The sequence below is a fragment of the Pistacia vera genome, unplaced genomic scaffold, assembly GCF_008641045.1.
Source record: "Pistacia vera cultivar Batoury unplaced genomic scaffold, PisVer_v2 Contig42, whole genome shotgun sequence".
Lineage (NCBI taxonomy): Eukaryota > Viridiplantae > Streptophyta > Magnoliopsida > Sapindales > Anacardiaceae > Pistacia > Pistacia vera.
The window spans coordinates 811,578-831,553 of record NW_022196246.1 but is presented as its reverse complement, the minus strand read 5'-3'; the positions used below and the strand labels follow the sequence as shown (position 1 = coordinate 831,553).

The window sequence follows — 19,976 nt, the reverse complement described above, 5'->3', positions numbered from 1 at the left end:
CGCCGTAACAAAAACATTAAAAATATTTAAGGGTATTTAATTGAATTAACAAATTTAGGGGGTTTAAAAAATGTTGAATAAAGTTGAATAATATTGTGAGTTTTTGGGTATTTTACTGTTTAACTTTTTTGGGAATACTAAAAGTAGTATTCCCAAAATCCAACCAAACGAAGCCNCCTTTGTAATTTCTTAATGGCGCCTGCTAACTTAAAAGCTTAATGGGTATTTCCGTCATTTAATATAAAAATGGAGTCAATTTAGTAATACAAAAATGAACAGTTTAACTATAACTCTTTATTTTCCCTGTCAAGTACCGATTTAGCAAAATCGAGTCTACTTAACTACCGCACATCTCCCAAATCAAGTTTAAGATTCAGCCCTCCACGTGCCAATAAAATAAATCCTAGCCGTTCATATGTCCCACGTTTACTCCTAAAATTTTGATATACATTTATTAAGCTTACGTCTTTGTATTATCCATGTAAAATCTCAACCGCAACTTCCGTATCGAAGGATGAATATGCTGCCACGTAGATTAATCTAAACGACACACACATTTTCTTTCTATTTCCGAATTTATTTTACTTTCTTTTTTTTTTTGGTTATTTTCGATCTAAACCCTTACTATCGTGAAAACAAAAGAAACCCTAGCTCTCGTCCGTCTCTTACGGTAATTTTTATTTTTTCAAAATTAACAACAAATTGATTTTGAAAATCGATAAATCTGTTAGGGTTTCAATTTGAAACCATCAGATTCGTACCCTAATACATGTTTCGTGCCAGTGATCTCCATAATTGGTTTGAGAAATCATCGATTCGTGATATATTGGTTCAGGTACGCTCATAATTTTCTCTGTTTTAGTTAATTAATTCAATTCTTCTTGTGAAATGTTTCTAGTATGTGAGAGTTTGGGTTTGATCGTTCGGTTAGTCGTGTTTTAGTATTTTCAGATATATTAGTGGTAATTTTTGGTTTGGTTTTGTTATTACAGATCTGAAAAATGTACAATGGAATATGAAGACCGGAGGTTTTGGTTTTTTGTTTTTAGATTGACAAATTGTTCATGGAAAATAGAATAGGAAATTCCAATGGAGCGGAAATTCCTAGGAAATCGAGATCATTGGATCTTAAGACCCTGTATAAATCAAGAATTTCAATGGAGTCTCAGAATAAGGAGTTGAAGAGAAAAATTAGCTCAGAGGATTCTGATGAGGATAAGGGCAACAAGAGGAAAAAGAGTAGCAAAATTGTGTCCATCAGTAGCTTAAAAAATGTTGGTAATTGCAAAAACAATTTAGATGAGGTGTATAATGGTGTTCTGAGTTCAGGTTCACATGATTCAAAGGACTCAAAGTTGGGGTTGGGTCATAAAAGGGATAATAGCGGTGGGTTTAATGGCATTTCCTTGAGTTTAGATGACAGTGGTTTTCGAATCCCGAAGCGTAAACGTGGTTTTGTTGGGCGAAGAAAGGTTGAGGTTAGTCAAGTGTTGAAGCTACCGGGACAGTCTTGTAGTAAAGTGAGTGATGACGTGGTGGCTAAGGCAACGAGTGGTGATTCAGCTGCAAGGATCGAGTCTCCAAAGGAATTGGCTACTCAGGTTGAGTCTCCAACAGATTTGGGTGTCGGGGCTGAGTCTTTAAAGGATTCTGGTATCCATGTTGTGTGTTCAAAGGTTAAACGCAAGAAGGGTTCCAATAACTTTAAGGAAAAGAGGAACAGCGAGTTGAATGCAGCTAGGCTTTTGAAGGAGAGTGCTGGGCATGCCAGTAATTCAGTGGTAAGCAATGGTGAGTCTTCTTTGAAGAAGGTAAACAGAAAAAGTGAGTCAAGTTTAAATCGGCATTTGAAGGAGGAGGGTGAGTGTGCCAGTCATTCAGTTGTGAACAATGGTGACTCTTCGAAGAAGTCAAATAAAATTAGCAATTCAAATTTGGCTCGGTGTTTGAAGGAGGATGATGGGTGTGCCAGTCAGTCAGCTGTAAATAACAGAGACTCCTCTTTGAAAAAGTCAAGGAAGAATCATGGCAAGGGAAAAGATCCCACCCGGGATCGAAGAAGTATTGCAAAGGAAGCTGAACCTTTAATTGATGCTTCTGTTAAGGTATGTGATGATGTGCTAGATGATGAAGAGAATCTTGAGGAAAATGCAGCTATGATGCTATCGTCACGATTCAATCCTAGTTACACTGGTTTCTCGTCAAATGGAAAATCCGTTGCATCCCCAAATGGCTTTTCTTTTTTGTCGTCAACTGAACAAGACTTTGCTAGTCATGAATCTGCGTCATTTGATGCTGCTGGTAGAGCATTACGACCAAGGACACGGCACAAAGAGAGGGGCCATTCAAGAAAAAGGCGACATTATTATGAAATTTTCTCTGGAGATTTGGATGCATATTGGGTATTGAACCGGAGAATCAAAGTTTTTTGGCCTTTGGATCAGTGTTGGTATTATGGCCTGGTGAATGACTATGACAAAGAAAGCAAGCTACATCATGTAAAATATGATGATCGGGATGAGGAATGGATTAATCTGGGAAATGAGAGATTTAAACTTCTGCTGCTTCCTAGCGAAGTTCCAGATAAGGGTGCATGTAGAAGATCCAGGATAAGAGAGAAGGGTTTAGAAGACAAAAAGGGAAGCTTGAAGCCTAGCAAAGAAAAGGAAAAGAGAAATATGACTACAGAGAATAATAACTGTATGGGTAGCTACATGGACACAGAGCCCATCATCTCATGGTTGGCTCGATCTAGTAATCGGATAAAATCTTCTCCTTTACATGCTATGAAGAAACAGAAAAGACCTGATCCATCTCATGAAGTTGTGAAGCCTGATGTTTCTTTACAAAGTGCTTCTTTGAAAGCTAAGAATAACAAATTACCCAGTACGTCTAAATTGCTAGACAGTTTTGTTGGTGGTAGAAGGGTCGAGGAGTCTTCCTCAGGTAGCCCTACTTGCTCCAAGGATAGCAAACTTCCCATTGTTTATTACCGAAGGCGGCTTCGCAAGACAGAAAGCTTGTTGTGTTCAACGTCTTTAGGTAATTATGTTTCTAGTTGCAAACGTTCATCAGTTACTTTGCCTGCCCCTTCCATTGATGGGTGTGAGGATTTGGGAGAGCGTGATATTTGTATGAAAATGTTGGACCCATATGGAGCTTTTCGGTTCCCTGGTAACACAGAGCTTTTAAATTTAACCATACCACTGATAGAATCAGGACAAGTGAGGTTTAAGATGTGCTTCCCGGTTCTTTCAGTCCTGAAATACCCATTTGAAGCAGAGAATTTTTGGCTGTTCCGGGCTGTATTTTTGTTTCACTATGGTACACTGATGACAATGTGGCCAAGTGTCAATCTGGAGATTCTTTTTGTTGATAACATAGTTGGACTGAGGTTTTTCCTGTTTGAAGGTTGCTTGAAGCAGGCTGTAGCCTTTGTCTTCTTCGTCCTGAGAGTATTCCATCAACCTAATGAGCAGGGGAAGTATGCTGACCTTCAGTTACCAGAAACTTCAATCAGGTTCAAGTTTTCTTGCATTCATGATCTTAGAAAGCAGTTTGTTTTTGATTTCTACAATTTCTGTGAAGTGAAGAATTCGTTGTGGATGTATCTTGACACTAAGCTGAAAAAAAATTGCCGGCTTACTAGGCAATTGTCTCTATCGGAATGCACTTATGATAATATTAAGGCGCTTCAAAATGGGAGTAACGTGTTATCCATGAATTCTTCTCTTTTCAGGGACAGCTCTTTAACCAAGGTATTCCATTTCTGTTTGTGTGTGTATTTATTGTGAGGGTGGTTGGTACCATTTTCATCTTTCCTTTTTTTTTTTTTCCGGCCATATAACATCTCTCTTTGCCTCATTGATTCAAGATTTTGTTTTGGTTTGAGCTTTGTGGCATTTATTGGTATTTATTGTTTAGTTCCTTTTACTTTCATATTTTATTGGTTTAAATAGCTAGTTGGAGACAGTCTCTTGCTGTGGAGTAGTTAGGCCTTGTAGTGTTGGTGATTACTTCTAAGTTTTATTTTTCTGGTGTAATTAGGCACTATGGCACAGTTCTCATTGATTTTAGGGTCGATTTTAACTTGTATGAGCTTTTCTATTAATTAGGGTTTGCGGAGGATGTCTAGGCAGGGTATCTCCAGGGAATCCACTTGTGTAAAAGTCAGCCACTTCTCTTTTCCAGACAGGAGTCAAAGAAAATTTCCTCCATTTGCACCTTCTTTCACTGCTGCACCTTCTTTCTTTCTCAGTTTGCATCTTAAGCTGCTTATGGAACATAGAGCTGATCATATCAGCTTTCAGGGCCATGTTTCAGTGGAGCACCCAGAATGCGCTGCTACTTTGATGACTGGTTTTGAGTACTGCTTGGACAAACATCCGGATACTACTCATGAACATAATGTATCAGAAAGTACTCTTGAAAATAATGTGAAGGGTACCTCAAGGAATGCTGTTTCTGATGGGTGCTTGTCTGTTGCCAAACCTGAGTTACCGGCGGTCGGTCTCTCTGTCTGTGTTGATGGACGTTGGATAAGATCCCCGCAGAAATATGAAAATGGTGATCTGAATGGTGCTGGAACCTCTGCCAGTTCCCAGGATCCTGAAGAAACTGGTGGTGAGGCAATTGATCGGTTGCAGAAATGGCAATTCCATGATCCGAAGTTAGAACGTGTTTGTTTGGCAAGACCTTCAGTTGACAGTGATAAGACAGATGCTGGGTCTCTTTCCCCTTTGAATGGTATCAGGGTTGAAATTCCAACGTTCAACCAATTTGAAAGGCATGTTGATAGGGAATCCCATAGCGCTCAACGCTCTACTGATTTAAGTTGGAACATGTATGGCGGCATCATCCCGAGCCCGAATCCGACCGCTCCTAGAAGCACATGGAATCGAAATAGAAGTAGTTCATCATTTGCATACCTCAATCAAGGATGGTCAGATGGGAAGGATGACATTGCCCACAATAATTTTGGTAATGGACCTCGGAAACCACGTACTCAAGTCTCATACTCCTTGCCTTTCGGAGGGTTTGATTATGGTTCAAAGAATAGAGTCCATAACCAGAAAGGGCTTCCTCACACAAGAATTAGGAGGGCAAACGAAAAGAGATTATCAGATACTACTAGGGATTCCCAAAAAAACTTGGAGTTATGTTGTGATGCAAATGTGCTAATTACACATGGTGACAAAGGTTGGAGAGAATGTGGTGCACAAATTGTACTAGAGCTTTTTGATCACAGTGAATGGAAGCTAGCTGTAAAGCTTTCAGGAACCACAAGGTATTCATACAAGGCTCATCAGTTCCTGCAGCCTGGATCAACAAATCGTTTTACACATGCCATGATGTGGAAAGGAGGAAAGGATTGGACATTGGAGTTTCCTGATAGGAGTCAGTGGTTTCTTTTTAAGGAGATGCATGAAGAGTGCTACAATCGTAACATTCGTGCTGCTTCAGTTAAAAATATTCCTATTCCTGGGGTTCGCGTGATAGAGGATTGTGATGACAATGGAACTGAAGTAGCATTTGTTCGCAGTTCATCTAAGTACTTTCGGCAGGTTGAAACAGATGTTGAGATGGCTTTGGATCCATCGCGTATCTTATATGACATGGACAGCGATGATGAGTGGTGGATTACGGAAATTCGTAATTCTTCTGAATCTGACATCAGTGGCTTGTGGGAAATTTCCGAGGAGGTGTTTGAGAAAACAATGGACATGTTTGAGAAGGCTGCTTATTCTCAACAGCGGGATCAGTTCACCCCAGATGAAATAGAAGAGCTTATGGCTGGAGGTGGTTCCATGGAGGCAATTAAAATCATCTATGAGCATTGGAGGCAGAAGAGGCAGAAGAAGGGAATGCCTTTAATCAGACATCTCCAGGTACCTTGGAAGTTAATTTGACTGTTATCTGTCATGACTTAATTGCTTTCGTTACATATTTGTTACCATTATACAATATAGGTGTTTGACACTGCTGGTCATTTCCTTTTTTCTTTTGGAACAATCTTAATATCAATTACTTAAACCTTAATATGTACATCTTGAATTTGTTTTGACACTAAAGAACTGCCTTTCCCAAAATTAAATACTAGGAAATGTATCTGTTACAGAGGAGAACCAAGAAACACAAACAAGGAGAAAATTTAAGCTTGTAAGAAAAATCAAGTTAGATGATGCACTCAATCTTGTTCCTGTATCTTTTAAAAAACATGAAGGAAAGGCAAATTAAACGATTTTGGAGGGTTTGGTTTGTGGTAAATGATTTAAAGCAAGTTGTAAATACTCTTTGAACCGAAGAATAGAAAGTGGAAGAACAATGTCCATGGTTATTAGTCTGAGGCAGAGCTGTAGTTTTGTTCTTTTTTTATTATTTATTTATTTTATTATCTTTTCTTTTTATGTATAAAACTTGAGCAAATTGAAAAAGAAGATACAAGAAAAGAGAGGTTCACTTGCACATATAGACAGAGATGCAGGAATCAAGATATAGGCCTTTACAAAAACGAAAATAGGAATAGACAGGAGATATATTTTTAATGTGGATTGTCATACTCGGTTTGGCTTGCTGTTAATTGGTGCTGAATCTTTATTCATTTATTTTTGGCGGTATTTATTGTTCTTTGATTAACTATGCAGTTTAATTGAATGCTGTTTATCATTATTGCATTTTGTGCTTATATGTGTATTAGTTGCTCACTTTTCATATTGATGATGTTTAATACAATGAACTTGGGTGTTGTTCAGCCTCCATCATGGGAAAGATATCAACAGCAAGTGAAAGAGTGGGAGGTAGCTATGTCTAAATCTAACTACGTCATCCCCAATGGATGTCAGGGGAAGGCTGCTCCCATTGAGAAGCCACTCATGTTTGCTTTCTGTTTGAAACCGCGGGGACTAGAAGTGCCCAACAAGGGTTCAAAACACAGGTCTCACAGGAAAATTTCAGTTTCTGGGCAAAGCAATGTAGCCATGGGAGATCATGATGGATTTCATAATTTTGGTAACTTTTTGCACCCTTTCAAATATTTACCAACTTAATAACTTTTTGGTTTCATTAGTGTTGTCTGCCTTTTGTTAATCTGATGTTATTTGCTGCACCAGGAAGGAGATTAAGTGGGTTTGCTTTTGGGGATGAAAAGGTTTTATATACAGGACTCAACTATGAATCTTTAGATGATTCTCCATTGTCTCAGACATCACCAAGGGTATTTTCTCCAAGAGTATTTTCACCACATGATGCAGGCAGCATCGGTTATTTCTCCATGAGCGGTGATGGGTTTGATAGACATCAATACCAAAGACTTCAGAGGAGCAAGTCAAAGAAATATGGGGCGATTGAATTCTCATATGACACACAGATGGTGGCTCCATACAACCAACGGCTGATGGGCAAGAGAAATGGAATTCATAGGTGGAATATGGGCTATTCTGAGTGGCCAAGCCAACGACATTTACACCCAGATGGGTCCCAGAGGCATGGCCCAGGACAATTGGATGGTTCTGATCTTGATGAGTTCAGGCTGCGTGATGCATCTGGTGCAGCTCGGCATGCGCATAATATGGCTAAACTCAAGAGAGAAAAAGCTCAGAGATTGCTTTATAGAGCTGATTTAGCAATTAGCAAGGCTGTGAGTGCCCTCATGATTGCTGAAGCGATTAAAGCTTCTTTTGATGATGTAAACAGTGATGGGTAGAATGGCCAAATGGGATGAGATGTTGAGGGAAGAAAACTCGCCAGCCCCCTTCTACTTGCAGTTGTGCTGCCTAAGAATCATATATAGTTGGCATTGTTATTGCTGGGATGGATCTGGTTGTTCCTTGTCAATGGCAGGAGGGTTTGCGTCGAGAAGAAATTTTGGCTTGCTGCCACATATCGTGGCAGTTCTAGACCTCTGGTGTGCAATCTCGCAATTTGTCTACCCACCATTTTTTTTGTTCAAGCAGCAGGTTTACTCAGTTCACTGCAACTGTTGTATATAGCCTGCAGGTGAGGGGTGTAAGGAATTTTGGCTGCCAGTCTTTGTATAGATTTTATTTTTCCCTCCTTTTTTTGTTGTTCCTTTGCCCCCTTAACCTTGATGTTGGAAGTAGCAGTTGGTCCAAATAATACAACACCCTATCAAATCAAATTACAAGTCCCTATCTGATTGAATGTTGGAGCACTTGCCAGATATGTACCAACCAGATCGCATATCTGAAATAGAGGAGAGATAATGCTGTAAGTAATTTCTTATAAATTTTCATATAGATTCATTAGTGGCTTAGTATCTTTTTCCTCTCCTTTTCCCCCCCTCACATTACAGTAAATTTTGGCTTTCTCAAGCAATAGATAACTTTGAAGATGCTTTTGTTGATTGTGCCATCTTGATTTCATCTGTGGTTACGCACAGAAATAAGAAGCTCTAGAACTAGGGATGCCAAAATCCTGGCGTGGGCATTTAAAATGTGGATCAAGACTCGGGCACTGACCCGGGTCATTTATACCTGTTCAACAGATCCGGACAGATTTGATGAGCATATTTGCTAGTCTTGAAATGAAATGATGAGAATGTTGATGCAAAATTAGGCCATTTCAGAGCAAATCAATATAAAATCTCAAATTTACAACCATGAAAGGAGAAATTCTAACAAATTACAACCCGGTTTCAAGTCTCTGATTGTTACTCGTTCTCATCAGTTGCCATAAGAAAGGGGTCCAACGACGCCCAAATTTCACCAAGATCCGACCTTGTAGACTGTCGTTGGCCCAGCCAATGCTCCATTTTTGTAGAAATCAACAGACGGACTGCCATGTGAAGCAAAAATAATCTTTGCCAAGAACGGCCAGACTCGCAAAGGCGTCAAACAGGCAACTTGTGGGACGAAGCTTTTAAATAACACTTGCTTTCTGGGCCAAGTGGGTGAAATATGCCCATGGGAAATTGATAACTGGGGCTTCCGGAGACTGTCGTGTTGAGTTGAGTTGTGAGTGCAGTGCTCCCACTGGACATGCTATCGTGATGTTGCAGGCTGATGGGCAGAACTCTTTTATCATTGTTAGTGTGACTAACAAGAGTTTTCGGCCTCAAGAAGTTTGATGACGAGGGCCGGAAGGCTGTTATGACTGCTGGGATTGTTTTTGAATTTTATAGTTTGTACTTATACCGACTCGGACCTAGTATTCTTTAAACAGTGCAGGACCATGGCTTTGCGTGCTCTGGATGAAAGACTGGGCCGGGTTGATTTGCTATCCTATATAGAACCTGTCTTATGTTAAACATAGGAGAATCTCCGTATATCTTGTGGGTAATATAAGAACAACAATCTTATTCGCTTAAATTATCTTTGGATGATTGAATGGTTCGATAAAAACTCTTAGATGTATTATTCAAAATGTTTTAAGTTCGAGTCTCTTTTTGATTGCTAATAAAGATAGTCACTAGAACTCTTATTTGGTTGATAGTTTTAAGGTCTTGAAAGATTAGTTGAAATATGCGTATGTTGACTTAAACACCTTTAGTCATCGAAAAAAAAAAAAATCTTAATTGCTTAAATCTTTATTAAGTTCGGCTTAAAAATACTACTAGTTTTCAATAATGTACCTAATTTTAGTAGGGCAATCTAATTCACTGTTAATGTAGAATCCTGTATGCAGTTTATGTTTACCTTCTATCGGTTAGCTGTTTAACAAATAGCAAGCATTTTCGGCGTCCATCATTTACCATGTGATGGCAGAGGTGTCTGTTCTGTTTCGTGATAACAATCACTTCTTATGAAACTCGCTGATTCAAGTAGTGAAATGCAATTCTATTGACTGTTTAAAAGGACGACTCCTTCATGATGTCCCATCTCCCAATTTCAACAAATCTTAACATTATGATAGTCATCCCCCCACCAACAAAAACATTATGTATGTGCTAAGCTATGGAAAATTGTTGGAATATCAAGTTTCTAGTATTATAAAGTAAAAACAGTGTATTGCTAAAACTTGCAGCCTTATGCCATGCCCTGCAATTCGTATGTATAAAGAGTAAACGAGATATTCCCACCCAAGGTTTGACGAAATCATAAGTTGGTACCCCAGGTTACATTTATTCTAAATTCTCACCCTTAAAATACCAATGTTAGTAGTTTTTAGGGTTTAGAGAATGCAATTACCATAATGCCCTTAACCCTAAATTAATAAATTATGTTTTAACCCCTAAATTAGTAGAATTATAAAACTTACCATTTTATTTTCAAATTATGTCAAAAACACTCTCTGTCACTACACACCCTCATCAAAAACAGCCCAATCTGGGCTGTTTCCGATGGCGTCGAAGCCCGTGGTCACTCCATCACCTTCCCCGTAGTCTATCGTCCAAAACTCCTCTGGTTCCCGACTCATTGGCCCCTCCAATTGTCAGCGCCGTTAAGCTTAGGGTTTCAGTGTTCTTCACTGGATTCCAGTGGCGAAAATCCAATTAGACACCACCACTGCAACCACTGTCTCCAAATCTATAAAACCCTTATGTCCCTAGCAACCGTTTCGTCGCTGTTCACTGGCCAAGAGTTCGTGTTCATCAAAAGTTTTTTGGTGAAGTGGTGGATGACAAACGGTGAGCTACTGTGGCTGGGAATGTTAGGGGTTTTGTAGGGGAGGATGCGAGGAGTCAAATGGTGGTGGTGGTGGTTGGGGTTTTCGCCGTTCAAAATGGCCGAAAACCATTCGCATGTTGCGACTACCGTTACCGACGATCGACAAGTGATGAGGGGTTGTGAAGGGTATGGTTTTGTAGAGAGGAGGATGGGGGTTCAAATGGTGGTGACAATGGTGATTTTGGGTGGAAGAATCGTCGGAAAAAGGGCAAAAAACGTTAGGGACGCCGTGTGCTAACGTGCGTTGAAGGACTGTTAGAAGCGGCGGTCTGCTAATGTGTGCCGCCTATGTAAAATGACCAATTTACCCCTTTATCATTACATCAAACATTTTTCTGTCACTTTAAGGGTGAGAATCTGGAATAAATATAACCTGAAGTATCAACGTGGGATTTTGTCAAACCTTGGGTGGGAATATGTCGTTTACTCTATGTATAAATCCATGGAGAGATTTGTAATACTCCGTATTTTCTTTGTGGGTTTTATTTAATTTTATTTATGTGAATCTAGGGGGTAATATGTAAGAATTGAAACTTTTTAGAGATGTTTTAGTAAGAAATAAGGCATGGTGGGTTTATTAAGTAGTTTTGCAAGAGCACTTGTGTGAAATTGGAAGTGTGAAAATCTTTCAACAACATTATGAAATTGATTAACGATGAGGGGTCATTTTAATATTGTGTCATGCAAGGGTACATGCATAATTCTCCAGGGGTGAGATCATGATAAAACTTAACTTTATTTAAAGGATTTTGGGGTGCAAGATGTAAGAATCAAAGACTAAGGGATGCATGCATCATTGACCATTGCAAGATGGATTAAAGGCAATTTCTTTTGGAGAATTAGCCCAGGGTTTTGGCACATTGTTTGCCATTGATGGTTGTGAAATTTTATTAAATTGAGATGAGGAATGGTGGAGTGGAGAAAGAGATAGCCGAGAGAAACAAAAAAACAAAAAAAACAAAAACAAAAACAAAAGTGTGAAGAGAAGCTTGTTTTATTCTTTTTGTCTTTCTCATTTCACATTCATTCTCCTATGCACATTAAAAGAGAGAAAAATAACATTTGAGTTAAAATAGAGGAGAGCCGAGTGGTGCCTGTAGGAGAAGAATTTTCAGAGAAATTTTGGGGTAAAGGAATAAGGTTACGCATGCATTTTCAATCCTTTATCGTTTTTAATCGATCTTTCATCTTCTCTTTGTTTAGATCTTAATTCCTATAATAATTTTGGATCAACTAGGTGAAGAAGATAGGAGGACTGAGCACTTGAGTTAAAAGCAAAGGAGAAAGTGTNGGTGAGACCATGGTTTAAGGTCCCTTGAACATAACGTAAAACATGCTTACAAGCTTGCCAATGATTGATGGTTGAAGCCTTGAAAATATGAGTTAATTTATTCACTCCAAAAGAGAGATCAGGCCAGGTCATAGTGAGATATTGCAATGCACCAATGAGACTTCTATATGTGGAAGGTTGTTCAAACAAATGACTATCATCAAAGCGTAATTTCAAACCAATGACCATTGGAGTATCACATGGATTACAATTTTCCATACCAAACTTGAGGAGAATCTCATGAGCAGACTAGCTCTGGTTTAGTTGTAGTCCATGGTCAGTGTGAACCACTGAAATGCCCAAGAAGTAGTGAACAAAACCAAGAATTTTGAGGCCAAAAGTGGTATCCAAGGAGGCCACAACCTATTGAATAAGAGAGTTGTTATTCTCAGTTAGCAAGATATCATCAACATAGACTAGAATGTAAACATCTTGGAGCCTTGAGTGTACTGGAAAAGACGGGAGTTAAGAGGTGGAGTTCTTGAATTTTTTCTGTAATAAGGCAACTTTGAGTTTGTCAAACCAGGCTCGTGGTGCCTTGTTTTAACCATATAGAGCCTTATGAAGTTTGTAGACATGATGAGGTTTAGAGGAATCAAGAAAGCCCTCAGTTTGGGGCATGTAATTTGACTCAAAGAGATCACCATTGAGAAAGACATTATTCACATCAACCTATTGTACATCCTAACGATGATAGATTACTAGAGACAATATTACACAAATTGTGGAAGCCTTAATAATAGGAGAAAAGGTTTCAAAGTAATCGATACTAGGGGTCTGATGAAAACCCTTGGCAACAAGTCTTGCCTTGTACCGTTTAGGATTCACTAGCCACACCCTCTCGAGGCCAAAAAAACAACGTTTGATAGGGTTTTTGGCCCTTTTTGTGTTTCTGGTTAAAAAAAAAAAAGAAAAAAAAATTATTTTCTAGTTGGTTTTCATTATTTGTCATTTATTTTTTGTATTTATTTTATGGGATTTTTTGTTTTATGACCAGGTCCTCTTATCTTGGTGATTTAACATTCGACCCAGAATTAGAAAGAGCACTTTGCACAGGTTAAGGAAGGAAGCTCGGAGAAATTCTGAGGAAAGCAATTTGGTTTTTGATTCCCAATTTGCTAGCAACTCTGATTTAGAAGAGGAGGACGTCATGGCTGTAAATCAAACTTTGAAAGAGCTTGCTGCCCCTGATTTGAATCAAGCACCTTTATGCATAACGTTTCCTGTTTTAGATGCTGCTACTACTTTTGAATTGAAATTTGGACTAATACATCTCTTGCCCACTTTTCATGGCCTTGCAGGTGAAGATCCTCACAAGCATTTAAAGGAACTTCATGTGGTTTGCACGAGTATGAAGCCTACAGGGGTCACAGAGGAGCAAATTAAATTAAGAGCCTTTTCGTTTTCTTTGAAGGATGCAGCTAAGGATTGGCTCTATTATTTACCTCCGGGACTATAACCATATGGAACAAGATGAAGAGATTGTTTTTGGAGAAATATTTCTCAGCTTCGAGGGCGGCCAATATTTGGAAAGAAATTTGTGGTATAAGGCAACACAATGGAGAGTCCTTACATGAATACTGGGAACATTTTAAGAAATTATGTGCAAGCTGCCCCCATCATCAGATTAGTGAGCAGCTACTTATCTAGTATTTCTATGAGGGCCTTACATACACTGATAGGAGCATGATTGATGCTGTAAGTGGAGGAGCGTTGGTGGATAAAACTCCCGAGGCCGTGAGAAACTTGATATGGCGGCCAATTCTCAACAGTTTGGCACTAGGCTTGACCTTCCTGCTACGCGTGATAATGAGGTAAATATTTCTTCCCTTGAACAACAAATCTCGACTCTAACTTCTCTTGTTCGTCAAATGGCTGTAGGTAACATGCAAATAGTGAAGGCTTGTAGGATTTATTCGATAGTAGGGCATCCAACTGATATGTGCCCAACTCTTCAAGAGGAGCCCATTGAGCAAGTGAATGCAGCAGGTGGTTTTCCTGGACAACCGCAAAGGAAGTATGATCCCTATTCGAGCACATATAACCCTGGATAGAGGGATCATCCCAATCTTGGCTATGGGAATCAACAAATGAATCAGCCCCACCCTCAAAACCGCCCAAATTACAAATAGTATAAGCAGCCATAACCCCTAGACAACAACCGAACCAAACTTCTAATTCTGGTATGTCTTTAGAAGATATTGTTAAGTCTCTTGCTACTAATAGTTTGCAATTTCAACAGGAGACGAGGGCCAGTGTTCAAAGTTTGGAGAATCAGATGAGACAGATGTAATACTCCGTATTTTCTTTGTGGGTTTTATTTAATTTTATTTATGTGAATCTAGGGGGTAATATGTAAGAATTGAAACTTTTTAGGGATGTTTTAGTAAGAAATAAGGCATGGTGGGTTTATTAAGTAGTTTGGCAAGAGCACTTGTGTGAAATTGGAAGTGTGAAGATCTTTCAACAACATTATGAAATTGATTAAAGATGAGGGGTCTTTTTAATATTGTGTCATGCAAGGGTACATGTATAATTCTCCAGGGGTGAGATCATGATAAAACTTAACTTTATTTAAAGGATTTTGGGGTGCAAGATGTAAGAATCAAAGACTAAGGGATGCATGCATAATTGGCCATTGCAAGATGGATTAAAGGCAATTTCTTTTGGAGAATTAGCCCACGGTTTTGGCACATTGTTTTGCCATTGATGGTTGTGAAATTTTATTAAATTGAGATGAGGAATGGTGGAGTGGAGAAAGAGATAGCCGAGAGAAACAAAAAAATAAAGTGAGAGAGGAGAAGCTTGTTTTATTCTTTTTGTCTTTCTCATTTCACATTCATTCTCCTATGCACATTGAAAGAGAGAAAAATAACATTTGAGTTAAAATAGAGGAGAGCCGAGTGGTGTTTGTAGGAGAAGAAATTTTAGAGAAATTTTAGGGTAAAGGAATTAGGTTACGCATGCATTTTCAATCCTTTATCGTTTTTAATCGATCTTTCATCTTCTCTTTATTTAGATCTTAATTCCTATAATAATTTTGGATCAAATAGGTGAAGAAGATAGGAGGACAGAGCACTCGAGTTAAAAGCAAAGGAGAAAGTGTGAAGGGAATATTATTAATCTTGCATTTAAAATCATGTGTTGGTTGGAATGATCATATGCGTGTGCATACCCGATTGATTGAGGTTTTATTTTAGTTCTTTAGTTCTGAATTTCTAATAAATTGAAGATCTCCGTGACATGCATGTGTTTGGAATTGAGAGTATGAAATTATGTTTATGAAAATATTGGGTAAATTGCTATTAAAAAGAGGTACTTATGCGTTGCATGTTACTTATAATTAGGCATGGCTTTTACATGAATTGAATGGTATATTGCATGTGCATTTCGGCTGCTGGAAAGGTGTATTAATGATATAATTTTGTTTAATAATATTGCATTGTAAGATGCAATTGCATGTGTAGGAAGTCAGCTAATTAAATTGTGTGGAATGAATTGGAAGGTTGTGGGTTGGTTATAAAATTGACTTGATTAGAACCATGAATATGGGTGGATACTAAATGAATTTTGAATTTTATATTTGAATGTTTGTTAAGCTTTGTGATGAGTGGACGGCTGGAAAATTTGGGAAATAATGGGCATGAGACTGCTAGCCTATATTGTATAGAATGTGAACGTTTACTTTGCCTAAAAGGTTAGAGATTGGCTGGATTTTTTTTGGGTGGTAATGGGTATGAAATCATGACCTGGAGGTTTACTTAAAGTATATATATATATTTTTGCTGTATTGTTGTTGCATTGTTGGCTTGGTATTTTTGGAGTCATCAGTGTAGTAATTGCTGCATTTTCATAAATTGCGGACTTGATTAAACGTGATTGTTGAGTGGGAATGAGTGTTGGAAGTTGGTAAAAAGGTATAATTGATATTAAGGTAGAATGGATATGAAGTTAATGAGTTATTAAATACTGTAAATGGTACATTTTATTTTGGAAATTTCGGAAAAAGTGTTGAATAAAAATGTTAGATTTTTTCTTATGGGCAGTAGGCTCTTGGCAACAGGGGGTTAATTGTCATGTTTAGAAGTTTTGGGATCTTAGGAAGATTGATGATAAATATAGGGTGTAAATAGAATTTTACATACTTTTGTATTTTGACGTGATGAGCATTGCATTCATGATTACATGCCTTTTATTGGAATTTTATATCATATTATACTTTATATATGCATGATGCATATTTGGAATGAAATTGTGGATGCATGATTATTGTTATGTTTGACTCCCGGATTGGAAACCGTACCCATTCCCCCCTCCAGACATTAGCTAGTATTTGACATTTATCCTCATGCGCGCATTGAGATGGTCCATCCTACCGAACCATTGGGATATCCTACTAGAACAAGACGGACGCCTGACGAGCTCCGGCCGGGATTACACCAGGCGGTTATTGGCCGGTTTGGGATTTTGGATGCCCCGAGGGTAGACTATGGGCGAGATTATATTTGATACCATATCATGACGCCCCGAGGGTAGACTGTGGGCCAAGCATGGTTATCCAATGATGCTTGTACCATCCTGAGGGTAGACTGCGGATGGTGCCACCCCGAGGGTAGATTGTGGGTGGTGTAGCTTCATCTCTGACTTAGGGACTGGTTCAGATAGTTAAGATCCCAGCCCCTAAGTCTTAGTAGGGTGGTGATAATTGATTTATTTTATATGATAGTGGTGTGTGATTTCATGGCATCCGAGAATTATATATATTGTTTGTTGCCTTATCATGTAAGTGCATTAGTGTTGTGTGGCATACAACTGGATTATTCATGCATGTTTTCAAAGTTAAAGTTATTTTCGTATAAAATATATTATCTGCTCACTGGGCTTCCCAGCTCACTGTTTTATGTTTCCTCCCCCAGGATCGTAGATCGGGTTCGTGTGGAGCATACTCTACACTCTATCTTGGCCTTGACGCATGATGATCTGCATCTTTTACAAACTTTAGTGGACTCTGATACTACGTTTCTTTTGTAACTGGATTTCAGTTCCCGCTTTTAGAATAATTATTTGTGTATTTCCACCTTTTAAACCTTAAACATGCAAATGCACTACTTTTCACTTTCGTCTATAAACAGAATTGTTTTATGAATGTTTTTTTTTATATAGAGCATTCACCTTCCTTTCGGGATCCTGAGTCTCCTGGAGCGCCTGGATTCGGTGGGATAGGGATACTCGGGAGCGGGCATGACAACAGATGGCAACAACAATTAGTAAGCTGGAGGCGCAAAGTTTAGGGAAATTACCCTCTCAAACGGTGGTCAATCCGAGAGAAAATGCAAGTGCGATCGTCTTGAGAAGTGGTAAAGAGGTTGAGATTCCAACAAAGGCAGCCCTTGCATCGTCGAAGGAAGAAAATGAGAGAAACATCATTGTAGACATGAACGTTCCCAACGACGTTGGTGTTCCTACGAGTAAGTTTCTATCTCTGTCCGATTATAAATCGGTACCTTCTTTTCCTCAAGCTTTGGCAGAATCTAGAAAAGATGTGCAATACAGAGATTTTTATGAGACTTTTCGCAGATGCGAGGTAAATATTCCACTTTTAGATGCTATTAAACAAGTACCTCGTTATGCTAAATTCTTGAAAGAATTGTGTACAATTAAGAGGAAACAGAAACTTAAGGGGTATGAAAAGGTGAGAGTAGGATGAGACTGTTTCTGTAGTGGTTCAGAGAAACCCCAGCGAAGTGCAAAGATCAGGTATGTTTACTATCCCTTGTACGATAGGTAACACTATGTTTGAGAAGGCCATGATAGATTTAGGAGCTTCTATAAATGTCATACCCTATTCTATATATGCTTCTGAAACTTGGACCTTTGAATAAACTGTGTTGTGATTCATTGGCTGATAATCTATGCATCCTAAGGGTTGTGATTGAGGTATTCTGGTACAAGTTAAGAGTTAGTTTTCCCTACTGATTTTTATGTGCTTGATATGGAAAATGGTGATCAAACTGCTTCTATTGTTGTTAGGAAGACCCTCCTAAAAACATCCAAGACTAAGATAGATGTTCACAATGGCATAATTACCATGGAATTTGATGGTGAAATTGTAAGTTTAATATTATGCTGCCATGAACACTGATGATGATGATAATCATGTTTATATTTTGTGATTGATTCTTTAGCACAGGAGTTTTTGAACTTTATGGAAAGATGGAATGGAAGTTGCCATTAGTAAGCATCTTGAGGAAGAGAATAAGGAGTTAGCCTTGAGTACTGATTTGCAGGAAATTGTTGCAGGTTGAATGATTCTCCAAAGTGACAGAGCAATCAGGTACTTCCTTATATGCATTACCAATTTCTAATGAGTGGCCTTACCCTCTGTTTTGCAGGCCCCCATTCCAGATTTGAAGCCTTTCCCTAGTTACCTCAGTGCGTGTTCCTTAGAGACGGAGGAACGCTACTCTGCATGGAGTCGAGCCAACGACAATAAACAAAGGCACTGCTTAGGAGGCAACCAGAGGGAGTTTGTTTTCTTATTCTCGCATTTTAAATTTGGTTATTTTTTCTTTGCTTTTCTCATTGTTATCTTAGGGACAATGTCAGTTTTAAGTGTGGGGGAGGGATTTAGGTGTGTTTTAATTGTTTTAAAAAAAAAAAAAAAGTTTTGTTTTACGAAGGTTTATGCTTTAAGTCATGTCTTTGACGTCTAGTGATGCATGAAATAGTAACTTGACTTGTTTGTTGAGCATATTCCTTGACTACGATGTTAGCAATCTTTTATAAAATAGAGTTAATCAGATTTGAATCTTTGAATTTGAAACCATAGTCTTGAGAAGTTGTGTGAACTTGGGGACGAAGCATGATTGAGGAGTGTATAACAACCCTTAGAAAAAAAAAAAAAAAAAAAAAAATTGTTTCTTTAAGCTAGTCCTAAATTGGGTTTAAGCAAATACAAAAAGAAAAGAAAGTATGTGGTGAGTCGAGATGGAGCATAAAACCACACTCACTCATAACACAAACATGCAAGAGATGGAGCATAAATGTACTATTCTTTTTCAAAACAGAAAAAAAAAAAAAAAATTTCCCTAGTTGCTACCCCGTTTGTAGTAGTAAAGAGAAATAGTTGAGGAAAAGTTGAGAGGGGAGTTGTACATGAATGGTTGTGATTAGTTTCCTTGTTTGCATTGATGATTGAGAGTAATTGTGGAAAATGATGAAGAAAGATGAATGTCATTAACTTTACTTTATTTATTTGTTGCTGCCTAAGTTAGTATGAATATGCATGGATTAAATATGTTGCTATGCACATGATGGTGCTCTTGATATGAACTTGAGATGATGGTGTTCTTGATATGACTTAGTGTAGTGTTTGTTTGAATAGTTTGCCCGAGGACGTGCAAAAGCTAAGTGTGGGGGAATTGATGAGAATGCAAAATGTCATATTTACCCCCCCTTAATGTCCAGTCTTTTATACTTATTGCTACCTAAATACTCATTATTATCTATTTTGATTTAGGATACAATGGGTCGTTAATTGCAAAACTGAACTAATTAAGTGAATTTAGACAATTTCGACATTGTTTCGTAATCTGGGCATAACTCTCTTATCCGAGCTCTGATTGAGATGATTCAAAATGCTGTGGAACCCTAAGAAAGAGATATCACAACTTTCATGTTTTTTTTGGAGAGATACTCACTGCATCAAGGTTGTAATCGATCTTTAAGTTGACACACTTGCACTGCCGATGTTCTGGAACATTCCGCCTTGTCATGCAATTCAAATAGGCAGATTATTACAAAAGTTTTGAAGACCTGTTGCACGCAAATTACAGCTGGAAAACACCACTTTCCTATTTTATTTTAGGACTTTATTTTATTTCCAATTAATCAGATTAGGATAAATGTTACTTTAAGATATTAGAATATTTTGAGGTGATTGAGTAGAATTAGAATTCGAATTTAGATATTTTAAAAGAGAGATCAGATGGGACATATTACAGAGCCTCTCTCTTCTCTCT

General features: G+C 38.2%; 1 protein-coding gene across 1 annotated transcript; it reads left to right on the top strand.

Moving 5' to 3' along the window:
• The first annotated feature begins 621 nt into the window (after window positions 1–621).
• LOC116142862 lies at window positions 622–7,702 on the top strand. The gene is made up of 5 exons (XM_031428269.1): window positions 622–835; window positions 993–3,758; window positions 4,116–5,888; window positions 6,753–7,008; window positions 7,110–7,702. Exons 2-5 carry the CDS (start codon window positions 1,065–1,067, stop codon window positions 7,700–7,702), a joined length of 5,316 nt encoding a protein of 1,771 aa, XP_031284129.1. The 5' UTR covers window positions 622–835; window positions 993–1,064.
• Window positions 7,703–19,976: the final 12,274 nt, after the last annotated feature.